General features: G+C 36.6%; 2 protein-coding genes across 2 annotated transcripts; one reads left to right on the top strand and one right to left on the bottom strand.

Annotated features, from left to right (window-relative positions):
• Positions 1 to 1,272: 1,272 nt before the first annotated feature.
• LOC117986102 (putative uncharacterized protein DDB_G0282133) lies at positions 1,273 to 16,855 on the bottom strand. The gene is made up of 14 exons (XM_069501579.1): positions 16,399 to 16,855; positions 15,701 to 16,310; positions 14,082 to 14,833; positions 13,838 to 13,991; positions 13,107 to 13,244; positions 12,276 to 12,355; positions 10,163 to 11,333; positions 9,354 to 9,433; positions 9,118 to 9,274; positions 8,541 to 8,683; positions 7,370 to 8,016; positions 6,038 to 6,157; positions 3,507 to 3,608; positions 1,273 to 2,662 (listed from the first exon to the last, which is right to left on the bottom strand). The coding sequence occupies exons 1-14, from the start codon at positions 16,552 to 16,554 to the stop codon at positions 2,572 to 2,574; spliced, it is 4,401 nt and encodes a 1,466-aa protein (XP_069357680.1). The 5' UTR covers positions 16,555 to 16,855; the 3' UTR covers positions 1,273 to 2,571.
• Positions 16,856 to 18,451: 1,596 nt separating this feature from the next.
• On the top strand, positions 18,452 to 20,387 carry LOC117985763 (protein N-lysine methyltransferase METTL21D-like). Its single transcript, XM_034972547.2, has 3 exons — positions 18,452 to 18,968; positions 19,455 to 19,650; positions 20,151 to 20,387. The coding sequence occupies exons 1-3, from the start codon at positions 18,712 to 18,714 to the stop codon at positions 20,379 to 20,381; spliced, it is 684 nt and encodes a 227-aa protein (XP_034828438.1). The 5' UTR covers positions 18,452 to 18,711; the 3' UTR covers positions 20,382 to 20,387.
• The last annotated feature ends 3,079 nt before the right edge of the window (positions 20,388 to 23,466 follow it).

Genomic DNA, 23,466 nt, shown 5'->3' with positions numbered 1-23,466 from the left:
GCTTGAGGGTTCTCCATAATGTTCTCAAAGCCAAAAGATGAGTGAAACCTTGCCAATCCACACTTTACCAGTGTGGACTACGACCAAACCCTTCTCTTTCAGAGGAGACCCGTGACTAGTAGTGAGCCGCCGATGGATTGATCATGATGATGAATGATAATAGTCGTTTTCATCTACACTTTCATGTACCAAACGTCGTACAATAGGTACTACCACTGTATAAGTCGCATCGGCAAACATTTGCGCAGAACAGCTACAACCTAACGCCGACTAAAACCGAAACACACCAATGAAATACAGACCTTATTGCTTGAGGTTAAGATTTTAAACAAAATAACAGGGCCTCGCCCTATCGCGTATAAAACATGACGCGTAGGCAACAACCAACAGAGATCTGATGCGGCGCATATGAGATATTTTCGCGGCAATCCTAATCCTAATAATCCTAATCCTTATAACATTAATATGAAAGTGTGGATGTTTGGATGTTTGTTACTTAGTCACGCAAAAACTACTGGACGGATTAGGCTGAAATTTGGAATGAAGATAGGTTATACCCTGGATTAACACATAGACTACTTTTAATCCCGGAAAATCAAAGAGTTCCCGTGGGATTTGGAAAACGTAAATCCACGCGAAGTCGCGGGCATCACCTAGTCAAAAATAAAATTTCTGGTACATCGGCGTGACTTATAAAAGTGGCATTACAGTACTGTACACGTTTACAAAAATTATGAAATAAAAAAAATTCAAAAAAAAATAAAAACCGGCTTCAATAACCATTTCATGTATACAAGAGTTATTGTAGTTCTATAGTAATATTTTTTGGAGCCGGTGCCAATTAGCCGCACGAACCGTCTATCTACTCTTCAAAGTGTTTTGCGACTCCACATTGGCACCGACTCCAAAAAATATTACTATAGAACTAATCGAACTAGTCGAATTGATAACATCCTCCTTTTTTCATTCAGGCATTCCGAACCAGTGGTAGATGCATCCGACTATTCGTAAGTACTTGTAAAAGTTTATTCGAATAAAAAAGATTTTTATTTTTATTTTTTATTCTGAAGTCGGTTAATAAAAGCACTTCAGAGTATAAACTCGGAAGTGCGTATAAGTAGCGTCTCGCCTCGGCTTCGCACGGGTGCAATGTACAAAGTAACAGGAGAGCATAGCAGCATAATATAATTATAGCAAGATATTGACTGTTGAGGCTAGGCTCAGGCACTATGGTACTTGGCAAACATGTTCAATTACTTACTATCGTTGTCTAACTGTCCAAACTGCACGAGACCGGGAAGTAAGCGTTTTCTGGTCGAGTGTGAGCTATGCTATAGGCCAGAAAGGCACTCCCGGTCTCGTGCAGTAATGTACTATACATTGCAGTTTGTACAGTTAGACAACGGTAATAAGTAATTGAACATTTTTGCATGTATAGTGCTTTTCTAAAAAATGTAACTTAATAGAAAATGAAAAAAAATGAAAAATTTAATAAAAAATGAACAGTCAATTCGCGCTTTTTAATATGAATACAAAAAATCTTTTTAAACTTTTGCTTCAAATGACGCTTACAGATAACCGTGCCGTCTTAGATTAATTAGGTATTCTATAATTAATCTGAGCGTGCCGTATTGTGAACGCTGACGACGATTACGCACTTCACCTTCGTCATCCGAGTTATATCCGTCATCCGTGACGACCAGCGATTATCTATGACATACGTCATAAGCTCATACAAAACAAAAAAAAACGTATTTTCTCGGACTCGGATCGGGTGTAGTGCGTAACCGATCTGAAAGTGCAATTCGGTAGAGTTCCGAATTCAACTTATTTAATCTAAAGAAAAAAAGGAAAAAAAGTATTATGACAAGATATTCAGGAAAAAATATTATTTCAAATTCAAACTTATCATAGTTTCTTTTCTGGACAGTTGTGAAAAACAAAAATCAATCCAAATTCAAACTTATGATATGAAATTTCATACCTACTTACTTTTCTGGACAGCTGTTGTAATACCTACTGTCCAGAAATAAAATTCCATACTTACTATTCTGGACAGTTGTCATACTGTCCGGGAAGTATAACTTTAGAACTAATTCTACAGGGTATGAAACATGCACATTTCATACTTATAATTTTTTAGAAATAATAATTAACAGCCTTGTTTAGTTTAAAAGTATCACTAATATAACTTTGATTATTACACAACTTTTATTAGCAATGACGGCCAAGTATTTCCAATACATACACAACTAGTACAGACGCCCTGGCTTCGCACGGGTAGCTTATTACAATTTTCGTAGGGATCTCTGATTTTTTTGAAAATAAAATATAGCTTATGTAACCCAGGAATAATGTAGCCTTCTGATTGTGAAATCATTTTCCAAATCGGTTCAGTAGTTCCAGAGATTATAGGTACTTCTACAAACAAACTTACAATCTTTACCTCATATTAGTACTATGTAGATATTGGAAGCACTCGGGCGTCATTGCTTTATCTGAGGCCTGGACAATAATGTCTAGTACCAGAAGTGGGCATAAGAATAAAATAAGATTCGAGTCCATTAAGCACTATGCCGCCTTCAACTTGCAAGCTGCGAGCACCAATTCGACGGTTTCCTTCAAATCAGTTCCATCCTCCAAACACTTGCTGATAAAAGCCCTGAAAAAGAACTGTGTGTAAAAATGCTAGTTACGCAAAGCCAATGCCCGTAAGAGTTGTGCCAGGGAAAAGTAATAGTTAATAAATAGTATATTGTGATACGAGGGCGGTAAGTACTTGAACCACTCGTACTTAAAATTCCTAGGAGAGTAAAACTACAAACCAAAAACAATTCTAATTTCAAAATGGCGGGGTTTGCAATTTTAATTAAATATCGGTCTGGAATTATGTATCGTTTCTGTTTTGATCTGACTAGTGCGCAAATTAATTGTTTTTCAGTTTAGTTCCTCTTGTAGATACATACAGAACAGATGCATAAATTCTTGAATATCAATTATCATAGGCTCTGAGTTCTAGTACTTTAGAATATACTTTATATGTAGAATAGAGTAGATACCTCTTTAACTCAGTAATATGATTTTTTTAAAACAGAATTAGCAGGGGAAAAACTGTAATATTCATTTTTAATTAAACGACTCAACTAACAAAACTTTAAATCATTCAAAATCTTTTTATATCCACTTTATAGGTAATTATTTCAATCAATTTTGTCAAACCAAAGATACTATTTTTTTATGTCTTCATTATTATGGCGTGTTTACATTCAAATCTATTGACTGAAATTATAAACTGTATTTAAAAAAGGAATATTTTAAATGTTTAAAACTTTTATTTATTAGAAAATTATGTTAAAATTAAAAACAACTTCCAGATGGTGGACTATAGCCTAAGCTAAGCCCTTCTTATTCTGAGCGGAGACCGTTGTTCTTAGTAGTGGGCCGGAGATGGGTTGATTATGATGTTGGTAATGAAGGTGTGAGTAATAAAAATAACAATCTCTCACCTGTAACTGTCCTTATCGTCATTTTCTACTATGACATTTTCAAATTCCTTTTTCTTAAGAATTTCGAATGCACTCTGGTCCGTATTTTCTCTCGTTAATATACTGAAAATAAATTCAATATTTTTTATTTCATTCATTTATAAAACAAATCGATTTAAGGGTGCCTGTTTTTTTAATTTATAGACTAGCGCTTGGCTGCATTCAGACCTGGTGGCAAGTGATGATGCAGCCTAAGATGGAGCGCGCTTGCTGTTTTAAACCCTGTTTACTGCAGCGAAGCGGAGCGGAGTTGTTCAGCGGACCAATCAGATTATTATTATTGACAGGTCATGTGATAATTTTATCTACTCTTGTTTTGCTGCAGTTGACAGGCACCCTTAAGGTCGATCCACACAGCCCGGCGGTTTTGTTTGCGGCAGTCACAATAAAACCGGCGGCCACGCTGAGGCTGTCGATAACGGGTGGACAGTTCTTTCGCAGCATTCTGAGTGCTAGTGTGGTTTGTTTTTCTAGTGCAAAATCGATTCAGAGCCGCGCTTGCTGGCGGCTTCTCTAGCGGCTTTCTTGTAGTTAAGCCGCCGGCAGTGCCGCCGAGCTGTGTGTCGACTTTTAGGCTACCAACAAAACTAGCGAAATTTCGAGAGCGAAATCTATCACAATGAGGCATTGAAATGGCACCATGGCGTCATAGCTATGGTAAGTTGTTTGAGACAAATTCTAAAAAAGAGAAGATTAAACTATGTAATTTAATTATAAGAATTCTTGATTAAATTGAAGTGCGAGTCTGACTCGCAACATCTGAGTTCCATAACATCGTACAGGATTGATGTACTTTTTTATTTTATTTTACATATCAGCAATTTTCAATTATTTATTATTTGTAGTTGTAGTTGCAATAGAAATACACATTTTGTGAAAATATCAACTCTCTGCCTATTTCAATTCATGAGCTACAGCCTGCTGACGGATAGATAGACGGACGGACGGATAGCGGAGGCTTAGAGTTATTAATGGGATCCCGGTGGTACCCTTCGGCTATGGAACCCTGAAAAGTGTCTTATTTCATTTTTTCGCGAATTTTGGTCGCGAAATTGCACCATTATGGAATTAGGGGTGCAGCATTGGAATTGATGAGTTCTTACCTAAATAATAGAATACAAAAGGTAGACGTGAATGGAAAACGATCTCCCGGATCCGTTGTAAAAATAGGGGTCCCACAAGGTTCTATTTTGGGACCTTTTCTGTTCCTCATTTACATAAATGACCTTCCTTACCTCGCTAAGGACAATTACGGGATAGTCTTGTTTGCTGATGATACATCACTTTTATTTAAAATCAATCGATATTTAACAACTTTTGATGAAGTAAACAATTCTATCACCAAGGTAGTACAGTGGTTCGAAGCTAATAACCTGCTTCTCAACGGGAAAAAGACAAAGTGTATTAAATTCACACTACCAAATGTTAAGCAGGCGAAAACCACTGGGCAACTTAATAATGAGGAATTGGATTTAGTGGATACCGCTGTTTTCCTAGGAATAACGTTAGATGCAAAACTTCAATGGGGCTCTCATATAAATAACTTATCGAACAGACTTAGTTCTGCCGCATATGCGGTAAAAAAGATTCGCCAGTTGACAGACATAGAAACGGCGAGACTAGTATATTTTAGTTACTTTCACAGCATTATGTCATATGGTATATTATTATGGGGTAGTGCTGCTGATATTAATTCTATTTTTGTGCTGCAGAAAAGGGCTGTTCGAGCCATATATAGTATGGGACCACGAGAGTCACTGAGAACTAAATTTAGAGAAGTTAAAATTATGACAGTGCATAATCAATATATTTTTGAAAATTTATTGTACGTCCATAAAAACATAAATAAGTTCAAGAAAAAAAGTGACTGTCATAATGTAAATACTAGAAATAAAAATAAACTTGTAATTCCCACCTCCAGGCTAAGTAAAGTTAGCAATTCATTTATTGGAAAATCTATAAGTTTTTATAATAAGCTTCCAGAAGACATATTGGAGATGTCTCTCAACAAGTTCAAGGTTTTCATAAAACGTAAACTAATTGAAAAATCCTATTACAATGTAAAGGATTATTTAAATGATAAGCAAGCTTGGGAATGAGTTGCTTAACGGATTGTGATAGTTCTAATAAGTTTCAATAATTTTGTAAAGTGGTGATAATAAAAAGAAACTCAGAACAAAAGAAAAAAAGAACTCAGCCGGGTAGGCTGAGTTTGTTGTGGGCTCTTCTCAGACCTGGGCGCGTTTGGAACCCTCGTAGCTTTAGTTTTAAGTTTGCGTAATTATCACCACTATATCTTAGAAATCCAACATCTGACCATCAAAAAGCGTTATTAATTACCTATTTTGAATAAATCATTTGACTTTGACTTTAAATAATAATTTCGCTCAAAAATCCCAAGAAATGGTAAATATCAAAGTGGTTTTTTAAAATTGAATTATGAAGAAGCAAAACAAACTCGAAACATTTTTTTTTAATTTTTATAAAGTTACCTCCTAAATTGATCACACATGGTACTAATGTCTGTGATTGTCATCTCTGCTCGAGCTTGCATTCGCCTTAGATCGTCAACACTCGTGTCTTCAGACTGAAAGCTTTCGCGAGACCTTTCACTGCAAAACAATATAATTGCATGTTAGAATAGAATAGAATAGCATAGAATATTTTTTATTCAAGTAAACTTTTACAAGTGCTTTTGAACTGTCAAAATAATTCAGAACTGGTTCAGAATGCCGTTCCTAACAAGAATCAGCAAGAAACTCGACGGTAGGTCTTTTCAGGTGTTCAATTTACAATAATATCATGCCATACTGACTGTACAAGCAATTTCTGAATTGACATTGGCAAGTACAGGTAAAGCCCTTTCATATGATACCCCACTAGGTATAGTAATCTTACTTTATAAATTGAAAATACTAATTATTTGTTCAAAACACTTTTTGATTTTTTATTGTGATATGACCACAAATTCACGGTTTTCAGATTTTTCTCCTAATGTCTGCTATAAGACCTACCTAGGTACCTGCCAAATTTTATGATTCTAGTTCAACGGGAACTACCTTGTAAGTTTCTTGAAAGACAGACAGACAACAAAGTGATCCTATAAGGGTTCCGTTTTCCTTTTGAGGTACGGAACCCTAAAAAGAAGCCCCGCACATTGCTACCTCATTGTTCTCGCAAATTTCCAGTATATTCAGTTGTTTACACAATTTCGACGTGGGGATTTTTTATCACCATGTTTTGACCACAAGGAAGTCCCAGGGTTGATTTTTACGTTTCATCGAATTGAAAGGAACATTCGACAGGCAGTGCAGAAACCGTATATAAGCGATGCCGCAGATCGACCCCGAGAAGTTCAGTACAGTTCAGTTCTAAGAGCGATGGAAGTAAGTGACAAGTGAAAGCGATTCGAAGTGTTCTTGTGTTCAGTGCAAGTGTTAATTAGTGCAAGTGTTAGTGTTTGTGGACTTTAAGTGTACAGTGTGTGAATAAACGTTCTTGTTTCGGAAAATGGCATGAACCCCTAGCACGTAATAATATAGAGTAACTCTAAGCTCCAAGCAACAACAAGTTAGCTACCCCTGATCAGTTTCTACGCGGCAAGTCGCTTAGCGGCACGGCTTTGCCGATAGGGAGGTAACTAGCTATAGACAAACCAACACTGTACCAGGGAGGTCATCATCTAGTCTTCTCTCCATCACCTGCTGAGTAACTATGAGCTTTCTTATGGTATGGCAAAGGGTACATAAGGGTGCTCTCCACAGTAGCTTCATAGAGAGCATATTTTTTGGTTGAAATAGCGTGGTCAAAAAACTTTTACTCACATAAAATCATAGATGGAAGAATAAGCCTTCATGATATTATTTTTAAAATTTTCCACGTAAAGTTTAAAAGCGACAGTTTCGTTTTCACAGTTGGCATTAGGAGCTTTAGAATGTTGCAAACTACTATTAAGGTTAGTCTCCTCTGGGATATTTTCATTGTACCATAAATTATTATCTAAGTTCATATAAGAGTTGCTGTCCATATAATACTCTTGATCTCCGTAGTCTCCTGTGAACTCTTCATTGATAACTAAGCCACCCTCATCGTCATCATCATCATTATAATATGTCCAAGAGTCTTGATTATCATTAAAATGTCCTGTTTTATTTTTTAATTTGTCTTCAAATTCAACACATTTAAAAAAGTTTCTGACGATTTTTGGTTCATTCATTTTAGGATCACCATTTAGAATTGGAGTGGTGGATTCTCCTGAACTGTTGATGAGTTCGTCCATCTTTTGTGAGCTGGGACTGCTACTTTTGTATTGTGCAACATCACTAGTTTCTAACCCCAATATTGGTTGGGGTTTTTCAGTTACAGTTTCGGCAATGCTAGTTTTACTCAATTGAAGTGTTGTTAAGAAGGAAGATTGCGGATCAATTGTAGGATCAATAAAAGTAACATTATTGGAAGTTTCTAGAGTCTCCTACAAAAAATATATACAATTAAATGGTTGTACTAATAGACATTATTATTATCATCTAGTATCTAAATATATAAAAGGAAAAAGTGACTGACTGGCTGACTGACTGACTAACAGACTGATCTATCAACGCACAGCTCAAACTATTGCACGGATCGAGCTGAAATTTGGCATGCAGATAGCTATTACGACGTAGGCATCCGCTAAGAAAGGTTTTTCGAAAATTCATCCCCTAAAGGGGTGAAGTTTATGTAGTCCACGCGGACGAAGTCGCGAGCATAAGCTAGTATTATATAAAAGGAAAAGCTACCTGACTGACTGATCTATCTATGCACGACTCAAACTACTGGACGGTTCAGGCTGAAATTTGGCATGCAGATAACTATTATGACATAAGCATCCGCTAAGAAAGGATTTTTTTAATTCAACCCCTAGAGGGTAAAATAGGGGTTTGCAATCAGTGTAGTCCACGCGGACGGAGTCGTGGGAATAAGCTAGTCTAGTATATGTCGGTAATCGGTATGTACCTCTATTTTTGTTTTTCTTTGTGATCGTAGATTGTATTTGCCAGGAGTACTTGCTGGGCTTTGATTTTTTTTATCCCTCCTTGGGCTTTCTGTTAGAATTGCTGTCATTTTATCACCCTGGTTCACTTCTGCATCACTTGCACCTATAACAATTATTCAATAGTGGTGATGATGCTGATGATCAACGGCATTGCCGGCCCACTACTGAGCACAGCACTCCTCCCAGAGGCTTTCTGTCTCCTCTCAGAATGATAAGGCCGTAGTTCACGACGCTGCCTGGCCAAGTGCGGATTGGCCGACTTCACACACCATTGAGAACATATGGGAGAACTCTTAGGCATGCTGGATTTCTCACGATGTTTTCCTTCACCGCTAAAGCAAGTGATATTTAACTAAACGTACATGTGAAAGTAGCTAATTGCAGCATATTTTTAATAATTAATTTCTAATTAATTCATTGATCTTGAATGTAAACAAACAACAATTTGCAATATTATGGTTTTGAATTTCCCCCTACTGATGGCCCAGTTAAAAAACACAAGAACTTCTCGAAAGGTAAACTCATTTTTGTCCTTACATTTGTCAGAGGCGACGTTATCTTCGCATTCTTGCGCAGAAATATCATTTAAGGAATCTTGATTACCAGGATCTAAATGCGATTGCTGTATATCATCCAGCAACTTAGACAGGGCTTCAGCTGCCATTAGAAGATCTTCATTACTGCTTAAAACACCCTAAAAAATAAAGTCATTAAAATGTTAATTTCTCTGTCATAGTCAAATTTACAATACAAACCTAGCCAACAATACAAACCTGCAAAGCATCAATTATATATACTCCATAGCTGTATAATTCCATATATTTATGAGGAGTAAGGTTTGACTTGATATTTCCTGAAATGCAAAACAAAGTCTATGAGTAACACTAGTTACAGTAACTGGCAAGAAATATTGTACATTGATCCTTTACAATGAGATTTTGGTTTTGTAGTGTTGTCTCTGTCACTCATACCTATGTGATGTTTTGTTGGTCTCAACGACAGAGACAATGAGAAAAAGGTTGATGAACAATATTCCCTGCCGGGTACTGTATTACAGAATAAATCATTGAAATTATGGTGGATGACCTGTGCACCCACCAGCTTCTCCCATCAGTGGGTGCAAGGCGAATTCGTATTTAACTGTACACGCACTATGTTAGAGTACAAATTAAATATTAAAACTATGTTGATAGTTGATACAGTCATACCCGTGATCGTTACCTTTGTTGGGACTCCCCAGGAGTCTGTAGAAGGTGAAGCATTAATCATGTTCAACCTAATCAACATACACCATACTAAAATTATAAATGATAATTTAACCAATTAAGACGCAATTTGCTACAGTGATAACTTGCATTTTGAGGATGGACATAGGCTATCTTTTATCCATCATCTCCAAAAGAGCCTGTCTCCATGGGATTTTTAAAAGAAGAAGAAAAGTGGTGAACATCATTTATTCTGTGCAGAGATAGCTTGCATCCTGGAGCCGACGTAGAAGCCTTTTTATCCTGGAAAATCAAACAGTTCCTAGGGATTTTTAAAAAGTGAAAACCTCGCGGGCAAAGCCGCGGGCGTCCTTTACCCCGTAAGTCACCATAGTCTCTCGAGAACGCAAGCAGGCGGTCGGCCGCGCGCACCACGTGCGGCTCGTGGCAGAAGCGCTGCCGCACGCACTGCACGGCCTCGCGCAGCGTCCATGGGGGCGGTATGCAGCCCGGCGCGCGGCCCGGCTCGCGCTGCAGCAGCTGGCTCAGCGCCTCCTCCATGATTTGCACGAAGCGCGACACCCACTCGTCCGCCTTCACCCGCAACGCCTCCTCCATCTGTCCGTCCGTCACCTCGAACATCACTATCCAATCATCGGCCTCGGTATTCGCTTTATGAACCCCGACCCTTTCGCTTTCCGTGTCGACGTTGCTCGTCGTATTCGATATTACTGAATTAGAGGTCTCTTCGATAGTAACATTTTCTCGTCGATTCGAGTGTCTACATATGCTGCTACTGGTATCGCTCCCTCCATTGATTTTGTTCAAAGATTCCATAGATGTGTTCGAAAATAGGCTCCAAGTTAAATTTTTACCATCCGAAAGAGTGGTTTCATTGATAATGGATACGGGGCATATTAACCCGACTCTGTTGTCGACTTTAGAACGATCACTGGAAACAGTTGATTTAGCCTTATTTTTGTGTATTTTTTTATTCTTAGTTATTTTTGTATTTAGTGAAAGGTCATGGGGAACATTGTGTTTCAGTGATATCCCATCTGTTTTACAAAGTACACTGTCACTTGTTTTATTTGAATCTGATGGAAGAAGCTCGTCCCTCACGCTCGGCGCTGACACAGAATTAAACTCAAATGAAGCTTGAATTCCAATATCACAGGCTTTCTTATCATTTTGGAAAACATCTTTAGCACACATTTGGTTTTCCACCTTATTTTCATCAAGACCCTTTCCAGGGTTTAAACATTTCCTTACTGGTGATTTACTAATTTTTTCATCACATTGAATATTTGATTTGTTATCAATAGTAATTTTCACATTAGCAAGTTCTGAATCTATATTCCTAGTTGTAGTCTCATTTGATTTGTAATTACTAATTGTAGTCTCATTTGACTTGTAATTACTAGTTATAGTCTCATTTGACTTGTCTTCATTTACTAATTGTTTCAACTTCGCAGTTGTAATTATATGAATGTTAATATTATTAGTGTTGGCATTATTGATTATCTCTGTGTCATCAGTCAACAGAACCTGAAATAAAAAATATACATTGTGATGTAAGGGTGGTAAGTAGGTTGACTGAATTGAGAACCTCCTCCTTTTTTTGAAGTCGGTTAAAAATACATTTTAATTTGTTTTGGGATGTAACCACAAATTTACGGTTTTCAGATTTTTTTTCTATACTTGTGCTATAAGACCTGCCTACTTGCCAAATTTCATGATTGTAGGTCAACAGGAAGTACCCTATAGGTTTTCATGACAGACGGACAGACAGACAGACAGACCGACAACGAAGTGATTCTATAATGATTCCTTTTTTCCTTGTAAGGTACGGAACCTTAAAAATTAGACATGAATAGGATTATTAATTTATACTTCATTGAAGATATGTAGTTTAATTAAATTGATATTTGACTCATTCAATGTTGTTAGAATAAATCTCTGTTGAGATTTTAAGGTAATAGACAGACGATCAGTGGTTTTAAATGTAGTCACTTCACAGTCATTGACTTATATATTACTTCGTATATACAGGGTTATTGAACAAACAAAATGGCACCGACTCAGTGGTGCTTTAGCACCAATGCAACCTCAGTTATGTCGGAATTTCTAACGGGTCGTTCATTAATATTTAAGAGGTGGCGCTGATTTATTTGGTTACCAAACCGTGAAGAATTTTGTTTGCTTGACCATTTCTTGTCATTTATATCGATGCTTACCAGGATGCCCAGATGCAGGAACGCGTGCCCATGGATTATAGAATTTCGCATCTATGTTTAAGTTTATTTGCGAAGCTTACTATGTGCTAGTATTATAAAAAGTAACAAATGTTTGAAACACTTCCGATAAACCTCTAGACGTCGTGGCCTGTATCCCCGCACAGGGTTTTTTGAGAGGATATACCTGCTTTTCTGAGTGATGCTTTTACAATAAATAAATTTGGATTCTGATTCTGAGAATTAAAACACTTACCAAACTCTCTTGGTCCGTTAATTGGCAGCAAAAATTTAATATATTATCGTCGTTACTTTCTGTTTCTTCGTTTTCACTCTCTGAAAAATATGAAAACGTATCATAAACTACATCATAATATACTGATCGAATCATATATAGTCCAGTCCAGTAATTTTAATATTTTTGCCGTTTTTATAGATAATGATAATGAAAAACATTATTCATTTAAAGGATATTCCTGAATTAGAACCTCCTTCACAGTATAAGACTTGCGCCTTAACTTCTTGTAGAAACCTCCTCGCCGTAGTAAGATGAAAAGCTGTTGTGTCTTTCGCACGGCGGCAAAATTTATTTGCACTCGTTCCTTTGAATTCCTCGCTACGCTCAGGATTCTATTTTTAACTACTCGCTTCACTCATGGTTTAACCTTAGAATCCTTCGCTGGCTCGGAATTCAATACTCTCACGCCAAAATAACAACTTTCCAGCCTTGCATAACCAATAACTTTATTGTGAATAAAGTATGCCTAATAAGTAAGTATGTTTGATTTCATAATACGGATTTTAAGATATTAGAGTAGAAAAACTACTAATAATAAACCATTTTGTACATAATATTCTCTGCATAATTTAAACAGGCCTTATAATAAACTAACCTCAATCATTACTGCATGGTTTTCATGCCAGCTGAACCAGTAGTAAAAAACACCACTCTTTATAAAAAAAAAAAAAAAAAAAAGCAGTTCACATAAAAGCACTGGAGCATGCTGGCTATCATGCTCAGGACTATGCTGGTGCTGTCCTGCACCCACAGCAACAGCTGGTAATAGTTGAAATACATTTCACTTACCAATTATTGCAAGATTTGCATCACTTTGTTCATGGATAAAATATAGGGCTTTGTATGCTAGTGTTGCGTAACGAGTTTTAGTTGCAGTTTGGATTTTGTTCATTACCAGTCTCGGTACCAAGAGATGGCATTGCTTATCTGAAAGAGGAACTAATATAAGTATGTCATGGTATATTCTGAACCTGCACTTTAAAATAACACTGCCTTATATCAAAAACTGGTAGTAAGTTAATGATTTTAAGCTTTTTTCGTGGTTTAACGACATATTTTAATGTACATATAACGGGTACATACCACGATTAATTTTTGTTTTTATTTGTCGATATTTCAACCCAATTGCGTCGTGACCAATATATTATTATTTTGCCATTATAGACAGACACGTCAATTTTATTTATTAGAATAAAGTAGAGATGAGACTGGACGCGCATTTCTTTACAAAAGTTACAAACAGAACAAGACCGCGCGGGCGTGAATAAAAATAAACCTAGGGTACACGTTGTTAAAAATTTAATTAGTACTATTTTTAACAACTTTCAAAAAGGAGATGGATCTCTATTCGGTCTTTGTGACTTTAGATTCAACAAAGTTTTAAGTAGGTACTAGTACTTCCTAATTCCATGAGATACCAGTCTTGACCAGTGTTTGTAAAGTAGCATTAAAGTTTAGTGTTTAATTTAAAATTAATTTTCAATGAATCAGTACCAATGTTTAACTATTTTTCTATTTACCTGTATTGAGTATATCCGTGAGAAGATCTATGTTATTCAGAAACACATTTGAGTCAGGGACTATATAAGTGACACCTGAACTTTCTTTTACTTGCAAAACTTTCGTGAATTTTCTTTCTAGAGGATTTATATCTCCTTGAGAATTCAAATTTTCCTGCAACAATAAAATTTTGTTGTTAAATCAAAGGTTGATGACGTCAATTAGTTTTGAAAAGTTAACTATAAATTGCTTAAATTAACTTACTTCGAGGCACATATTATCATCATCATCATTAAAAAAACCTTCTGCATTTGGTTTGGGGCTCCTACTAAGGGATGGAAGTGCATTAACATAACTTTTGTTTGTATCTCTATATTTGTTGTTTGTATATTCCAAGCCCTCATTAGTATCATTTTCTGCTGCTTGATTAGCACTGAAACTTTTTCTTCTAATGAATGATGGACGTGGACTTATGTTACCTTCTTTTGTATCACTATATTTAGTGTTTGAATGCTCAAGCCACTCATTATCTTCATCATTTTCTTCTTCATTTGCACTGAAACTATAACTTCTCCTTTTAATGCGGGAAGGATGTGGACTAACATCACCTTGGTTAGTATCAGTATGTTTGTTGTTTGAATGTTCCAGCCACTCATTATCTTCATCATTTTCTTCTTCATTTGCACTGAAACTATAACTTCTCCTTTTAATGCGGGAAGGATGTGGACTAACATCACCTTGGTTAGTATGTTTGTTGTTTGAATGTTCCAGCCACTCATTATCTTCATCATTTTCTCCTTCATTTGCACTGAAACTATATCTTCTTCTCATGTGGGATGGATATGGAGCATTACCACCTTGTTTCTGAACTCCATAGTTATTGTTTAAATGTTCATAATCATCATGACTTTGTCCATCTTCTTCTTCATTTGAACCTAAGCTATAAAGTTTCCTCCGAATACTGATTGAAAGTGGATTAATTGCACCTCGTTTATATTTATTATTATTTGAGATAGCTGTAAACAAATTGAACAAAAATTAAAATCTTTACAGAGAAAATTAATGAAAAAAATGTTATAGGAGCAACTTACTGAATAACCTATTACAGTACGCGGCAGAAAATAATGTACATCAATCTTTAGAATGAGATCTCGGCTTTGTAGAGAGTTGTCTTCGTCACACTACCTATTTGAAGTTTTGACAGTCTCAACGCACTACAGAGACAATGCTCTACAAAACCGCTCTCTGAATCTCTTTCTGAAGGTCAATGTTCATTAATTTCTGCTGCATACTGTATCAATGAACAGTTCACCCAGATAATGAAAACTTGAGATTTTGCATTTAGGTTTTCTTTTGGTGGAATATAGGAACATTTCTTTAAATTTAAGAAAGGTTTTAGTGTTAATAGTTGATTTTGAGATTAATTTATCCATACTACAAAGTCATCATTGCCACACCACTCTTAAGTATTACAATATGTATTTATTTGTTAATAACATGCACTAAAAATGGATTTTCAGAAAATCCATCAGAGTCAGTGGTTCAGACCTATTTAAATAAATAAGTAGAAAAATATTATTACAAATCTTGTACAGTAACACGCCCGCTCCACACGTTGGCCTCAACACTTGCCCCAACACTGTTCGCCCAATGTGTGGATCCGGAAATTAGCTTTGCCGTTGGGGTCAATGCTAATTTCCTGATCCACATGTTGAGCGAACAGTGTTGGGCCAGCGTTGGGGATGTGTGGAGCCAGCGTAAAGTCTGACTCAAGTTCAGTAACTTTTGAAAAGCCAACTGTAATGTGTGCTTAAAATTACAAAAAATAAACTGTTAGAAAAGAGGTCATTACAGAAGAGAAATTATATATAATATATGCCTACCTTCAGTGGCTCGGACTTGAAATTCTTTTCTCTTTATTTGGTCTTCTCTCTTTTTTAAGAGGTAATAGCGTAAGTCCTCTTTCTTATTTATTTTAGTTGTAAATCTATCTTTGTTAGGCCTTTGGAGATTTATGTGAAATTTTTGCTGAGCGTGACCAACACCAGGTTGTTTTTGTGATATTCCAGAATATCGCACAGAGGTTGGCATGTTTGACATGTCATGTAAATACACATCTTCAACATTAGGCTGACTACATGTTGGAGTGACATATAGTTGTTGATGTGCAGCATTCCATGTAGCAGGATTTGGAGCTGGTGCAACATTGAACGGTATTGGATTAGTTGGATTGCACAGAAGGAACTGATGTGAAACGTTGTGGGTGTGGGTATGTGGTGTACACATTGTCGCAGATTTAGGGAAGCAGTTGTTAATAATTTGTTTATTGTACACTTTTGGTGGCACTATACACTGACGAAACTGGTGCATGTTGCTGGACGGCTGCTTATTTGCAGTAACATCTTTAGGAGCCTCTGATGGTTCAGGACAATTTTCGATTAGGAAACCAGGCTGACTTTGCAAAATCTGTGTTCTTCTCTTAGCTTTCTCCGCCTAAAATATTTTTAAAATATATTAATTTAAATACATGGATAAAATCCAATGCCAATCAGGATATGAGGCGGGAGAAAGCTTTTCTTACCTCTGTTTCACTGAGGTTCCAAACAGCTTCTCCAGTTAAAGTATTAAAATAATAAATTTGACCGGCGCGGGCGATTGATTTAGACCGGCAAATAATCCAAGCGTTCCCCACTGATGTTACTATTTCTCTACCTGAACCCGGGGCTATTGAACACATAATTAAAATTAGGACTTTTAACCATGCTGCGTGATGCTGCGTATATGAAACAAGATGGACACAGGCAAAGAGTATATTATCACTACGGAGTACAGCTCGAGTACGGATTCGGACACAGGCACACCACACAGGACAGTGGAACTGGAATGGAAGTGGATTACTGGTCTGTGCTGGAAACACCGGAGGCAACTCGTTTATAGTTAGGAAACAATCCCCCTGAGGACATTATAAATGGCCAATGATTATTTTGCGTTAAGGGCGTATTTGTGGAGCGCGCCGACCAGAAATAAAAGATAAAAGGTGGAGCCACAGACTACAGTGTATATAGGGAGCGTGCGATCAAATGATCAAAACCACAGATCAAAACTGGGGACATATATAATGTACTCTGTGCTGGGGACCGCCGATCGGAGGAAACAAGCTGATAATCACAGACCAATAACATATAGGATATGATAATTATATTCAATGTAGGTACTCTGTAATGATAATCACATCGCCGAAATAAAAGCATATAATCTATGAATAAAAGAGTATAATATTATAATCTGATCAGGAAAGTGAAACAAGAACACAACAAAGAGAATAATATAATCACTACCACCGACTACCACATTACACGAAGATTCCCGAACCACTAAACAAAAGTGAAGTGCAAAGTGAACCAAGCAAGAGTCGGGCCCGACGTTCATCGGCGAGGAATAGAACACCTTACAAGGTAGCAACTGATTTACACTATAATCGGGTTTATTTTGGATTTATCTGGCTCCGCGAACCGCGGACGAAACAACGTTGTGCTATCGCTATCTCACATGTGGTTACACAGTACTTACATCTACCTATTATTCTATCTACGGTCTACGTACACTGCACAGAATACCATTTACCAACCACTACGTTCTGGGTTCTGGGTTAGTGTCTATACATATTTTTTTTAAATAGATATAGCGAGCAAACGAGCAGGCGGGTCACCTGATGTTAAGAGATTACCGCTGCCCATGAACATTTGCAGCACCAGAGGAACCGCCGATGCGTTGCCGGCCTTTTAGGAATTTGTTGGTCCGCCCCTTGAATAACTCCAAGTTGTAATCTAGTGGGAACACCGCCGATGGGAGTTGGTTCCACAGTTTGCACGTGCGTGGAAAGAAGGATCTGGCGCAGCGGACGGTTGAAGTGCACCAGATACCCAGGTGGTGAGGGTGAAATTCCTTACGGAGGCGCGCGGTGCGGTTGTAGCAAAAAGAGGGTGGAATGAGGTCAAAAAGCTCTTCAGAGCACTCCCCATTATAAAGGCGATAGAACATGCATAGAGAGCTAACGTCTCTGCGGTGCTCCAGGCTTTCTAACGAGCCGGTTAGTTTGGGACCGTCCACAAGACGAACAGCCCGCCTTTGGATCCGATTAAATGGAAGGAGTTGGTACTGGGGTGCTCCAGCCCAAAGGTGGGAGCAGTACTCCATGACTCCATGTGAGGGCGAACTTGCGCCTTATAGAGTAGGAGCCTATGCTCGGGCGCGAAGTACCGCTTTGCTCTGTTGAGCACCCCAAGCTTTTTGGAGGCTAATTTGGCCTTAATTTATATTAATCTATGGTTAGTGGTATTACTCTTAGAGCAGGATTTCTTGCATTAACAAACAGACACAGACCGTCAATCTTTGCCAATCGTGCCAAGCCAAACACGTAGGTACCTACCTAACAAACACGTGAAAAACGACCGCAGATGGTCAAGCAAGGTCAAGCACGTTTGTCAAACACGTAAAATTTGACAAACATGCTTGACTGTCTGCGGGGCCTATTACTCTATGGTTGGTGGTGATATGTGGTGTATGGGCTCAAAAGAGCTAGAACCCAGAGCCGTAAAACCAGTTAATAAAAAAAATGTGAATGTATTACTCTGTGACAAATTACCTCCAAATTACAATTCAATCGATATTTTTAAAATTAAAAATTGATTCAAATTATTTATCGTTTCTTCCTTTTGATAAGATTCCATAACTGCAAAGTTATTTTATCTTTCGTGGGTGAATTTATCTAAACTTAGAGTACCTATTGTAAGAATGCTACTTGATAATAATACTCATCAACAGAACTACCAAAGCTACCAACGTTTAATAAGACTATGGAATGAATAAGTATTAAGTATAGTTAATTAAGAAAATGTCTCACAGAACGTCAAGTTTTCAACTCAGCGACTTATTTCCAAGAGAGATTGATATTGAAGTTTGTCTAAAAACATTAAAAATATTTCAAAAATTGGAAGGAGATGTGAACTGTGTTGTTTGGGATGCATCCCTAGTTCTTGCCAAATATCTAGAAACTATGTGTCAATCGAAACCGGACTTCTTAAGTGGTATAAGAGTGCTAGAGTTAGGATCAGGACTGGGAGTTGTTGGTCTAACAGCAGCTACTTTAGGGTTGGTGATTTTTTATTCTGTCTTGATGATTAGGCACCAGCAAAAAATTTCATTACCTTTTTAAAAGCTAAGTAATTATAATAATAGATATCACCAATTAAAGAAATTAAAAGTTGAGTGTTTCTGATCCTACTTAAAAATAATATTCTTATTGATTTGCATGAAGCAATCTTCTGCCCTCAGTGCAATAACTTATTATTTACATGGACAATTTGGCTAAAATAACATTTTGTATTTTGATAAGTGAAACTGCAGAGTTTCTTACGGGCTCTTCTGAGTAGAATCAGTTTTTTGAACCGGTGGTCGACTACATTTTCATGAGAGCCCACATCTTGGCTGATATAAAGATATTTGAAGTTGAATATGTACCTATTAGTGATGTTCTTTCTTGGATCTTGACGTGATCCGTATCTGCGGATCTACATTTTTAATGATCCGGCACATCACTAGTACCTATACCTATATTGCATTTTCTATTGTTTTTAGGGCACAAGTAACTCTCACTGATTTGCCAGAAGCTCTTCCATTACTTCGCTTAAACATAGCTGAAAATAAATCAAAGATTGTCAGCATGGGTGGATATGCAATAGCGGAGTCCTTAGTATGGGGTGACAAAAATTCTGATATTCATAAGCAAGAATTTGACATGATTGTTTTAGCTGACTGTGTTTACTATGAAGATGTAATTGATAACAATGAATATATTTTATTTACTGCTTTTATTAATATTATGCTATTTACCAATGCTAAGATTTTTAAGATAAAAGTAAGCTGAATTAGAGCTTGTAATATTATTTATATTAAACATATAATATTGTGCATTATTTTAATAAAATTTTAAATGTTTTCACTTTACAAGTTATAACATTATAGTTTTGTCAAGTCCATCTGTCTGTGTATCAAAGCCCTTTTAAAAGAAACTATTAACTGTAAAGTTAAGTGTGGCTATAGAAACTTGTTACTGCTACATAGATATCCAGATTTAAAAAAAAATTCAGAGTACCTCCTTAAAACAAAAAGTATGACAAAAAAATTGATGCTCTAGACCCTAAAGTGGGACCCTAAAATCATTGATACTTAAGTATGTACCTATAATATTAAATAAAACATGTATTGCACTAAAACTGTGATATAACCTCACCTAACAAAGTAAATATATGTATAATTAATATTCATTTTCAGGCTATCAATCCTCTTTTAGAAACTTTGCAGTGCTTGAATAACACAATTAAGAAAAGACCTACGATATATTTGACACAAGAATTAAGGGATTCAGAAATACAAAAAAAGTTATGGAATGATTTCTGTGACAAATTAGCAGAGCTTTTCTATGTGGAAAAAATACCTGAAGAACAACAGCATGTTAACTATCGGAGTTCTGATATTTTACTGTTGAAAATTACAAAAAAATGATATTTATACAGCTATGATCTTCGGTAATTGATTGTGCTATTCACAAAATAAGAAGATTAAAAGGTAAAAGTAATATTTTTTTATGTATCATATTATTTTGTGTACAATTTAATTTGGAACTACTTATGAAAGTTCCAATTTAAGCATACTTTGAAAAGCTTCCTTAAATTCTGAAACAATTTGTCTACTACACAATTACCTATAAAATTACCTACCTTGAAATGTATTAACCTATTGTGCTTTTTGAACATCTGGCTTATTGAAATTATTAGGTAAATATTGTACAGTTTCTGTTACATTTCTGATACGAACCACTAAGGTGTGGAATGCCTTTCCGGCGTCCGTGTTTCTTGCCACGTGCCACGTATAACCTAAATATCTTCAAAACAAGAGTGAATAGGCATCTTCTAGGCAAGCACATTCCAACCTAGACCTCATCATTGCTTTTCTAAGCAGCATGATTGTCGTCAAGCGCAAAAAAAAGCCGGCATGAAATATTATACATCAGCCTTTAAAAAGAGATAGCGGTTATGTATAGCGTTGTCTCTGTCGTTGAGACCGATAAAACGTCACATAGGTATTAGTGACAGAGACACTGAAATCTCATTCTTCTCTTCATCAAAAGTTGATGTGTAATATTTCTTGCTGGCTAATGTAACATGCTTTTTAATATTATCAGGTAGTTTCTTACTACCTACGTGTAATAGGTACCTACCTAGTACCTACCTACTCAACTGCAATTAATTTATTTAAAAAAACTAGATATTGCTTGCGACTTCGTCGGGTGGATTTAGGTTTTTAAAAATCCTGTGGGGTCCCATGGGAAAATCTTAGATTTTCTGGGACTGAAGTATCCTATGTATAGTATGTGACAGGTCGAGATGGCAATCGAGGAGGGAACGCCTTGCTCACCGTCTCTGCGTGCGTCTCTGAGATTCAAGTTATCTCTATAGGTACATACTTACCTAGTTAGCAGATATGTCAAATCGGTTAAATGGACCTAGCGAGGTTTAGACTAGCAATAACTTCTTGCAAGTTATTCCGCAAGTACTTGCAGAATTGTTTACACTACGAGCAATATTGTACATACACACATATTTGCACACTATTAATTTAGTAGAATGTTTATGGCCTCTGATTATAGTGTAATTTCCATCTTTCTTGTACAAACATTCTTGCAAATAAATGATTATTTATTTATTTATTTTATACATTTGTGACTTGCGGCAAGTCCAGCAAGTTACAAAACTTGCGGAAGTGAGCTTGACGTGATTGTTTACACGGTAGGAATAGCTTGCGGAAGTCAACTTCTGCAAGTTTTGTTGCTAATCTAAACCTCGCTTTATAAAATAACAGACAGACTGATATTAATACCTATTTTAGTTTTGCAAAAATAAAAAGATCATAGGTATATATGTAGGTATTACATGCCGTGAAAAAGTACCTAACAGACCAGAGATATACAGTTTCGCAGAACAGCTGTACCTAGGTAGGTACCTGCCACGATTGTTAATAAAGATGGATCGAGCGCTTCTATGAATCAAAATTTAAATACATAACTAGGTAGGTACCTGCTTTTCGCTATCCAATACAAGGGATAAGTATGTACATTGTTACCTAAAACTAGGAATTCATAAGTTTTAAAGAATAAATGGAATACATACTTAATTTGTTGCCTTTCATTAATAATTATTATACCTACTAGCAGGCCCGGCTCACTCGGTCACGTGATTTCAAAAACATTCTATGATTCTACTACGGCGCGCCCTTTCGACACTTCGATGTGATCGAAGTGTCGACAGCACTCACGTAGGTCTAACTTAGGAAAGTGAATTTACGCGATAGAAAAGAGGCGATTATTATATCGAGCTGAAACTTTAGCCCAGGCGGTTTAATTAAAATTAAAAATGAAGCCTCGAAATAAAAAACGTAATTTTGATTATTGGCACATGTAGTAGAAGTTCTTGTTCTCAGAAATACCTATATCCTCAAAAGCCCCTACCCCTAGGACGTTGGCTTCCCCCCATTCCCCCCTAAAATCTCCCCGACCATGGTTTTTTTATAATTCCCGCAAATTCTTAGAGCTATGAAAAAACCGTCAATGGTGAAAATAATCCTAATTAAATTAAACTAAAAAAAACTATTATATATAAGTTGTGATAGCGTAGTCACGTCGTGGTTAGGACGTCCGCCTTCTAATCGAAGGTCGGGGGTATCCCGGGCACGAACCTCTAACTGTTCGGTTAACTTACGTGTATACGTATATAACTGTTATGTGCGTTTTAAGTACTAATTAAATATAGTGATATTCAACGGTTGCTTTAACGGTGAAGGAAAACATTGTGAGGAAACCTGCATACCTGAGAGTTCTCCATAATGTGCTCAAAGGTGTGTGAAGTCTGCCAATCCGCACATGGCCAGCGTGGTAGACTGGTCAAACCCTTCTCACTCTGAGAGGAGACCCGTGCTCTGCAGTGAGCAGGCGATGGGTTGATCATGATGATGAAAAAAAACCGACCAAGTGCGAGTCAAGCTCGCGCAACGAAGGTTCTGTACTACAGTCGTATTTTTTCGACATTTTGCACGATAATTCAAAACCTGATGCTTAAAAATAAATAAAATCTGTTTTAGAATGCACAGGTGAAGCCCTTTCATATGATACCCCACTTGATATAGTTATCTTACTTTGAAAATTGAAAATACCTACTAATTTTTAGTTCATGACCACAATTTTTTTTTGTGTGATGTAACCATAAATTCACGGTTTTCAAATTTTCCCCTAATGTCTGCTATAAGACCTACCTACATGCCAAATTTTATGATTCTAGGTTAACGGAAAGTAAGATAAGATTTATTTATTTGCTTTCATGTACATTTACATTAATTGATGGTGGGTGCTTAAAGCTAAATATAAGCAGTACATGAGACCCTGTCAGGGTATGGCAAATACAATTTTAGGTACTTACAATAAAATTATATATATTAAAGATACAATCAAAAGGTTACAATTTAGAATACAATAAGAATAGGATTAAAATTATTAAATTATTATTACTACATATTAAATATTATTCATTTGCATGCT

Source organism: Maniola hyperantus, chromosome 10 (assembly GCF_902806685.2).
Source record: "Maniola hyperantus chromosome 10, iAphHyp1.2, whole genome shotgun sequence".
In the NCBI taxonomy this organism is placed as follows: domain Eukaryota; kingdom Metazoa; phylum Arthropoda; class Insecta; order Lepidoptera; family Nymphalidae; genus Maniola; species Maniola hyperantus.
The sequence above is the reverse complement of the archived record's forward strand: the minus strand, read 5'-3'. Positions and strand labels throughout refer to the sequence as shown.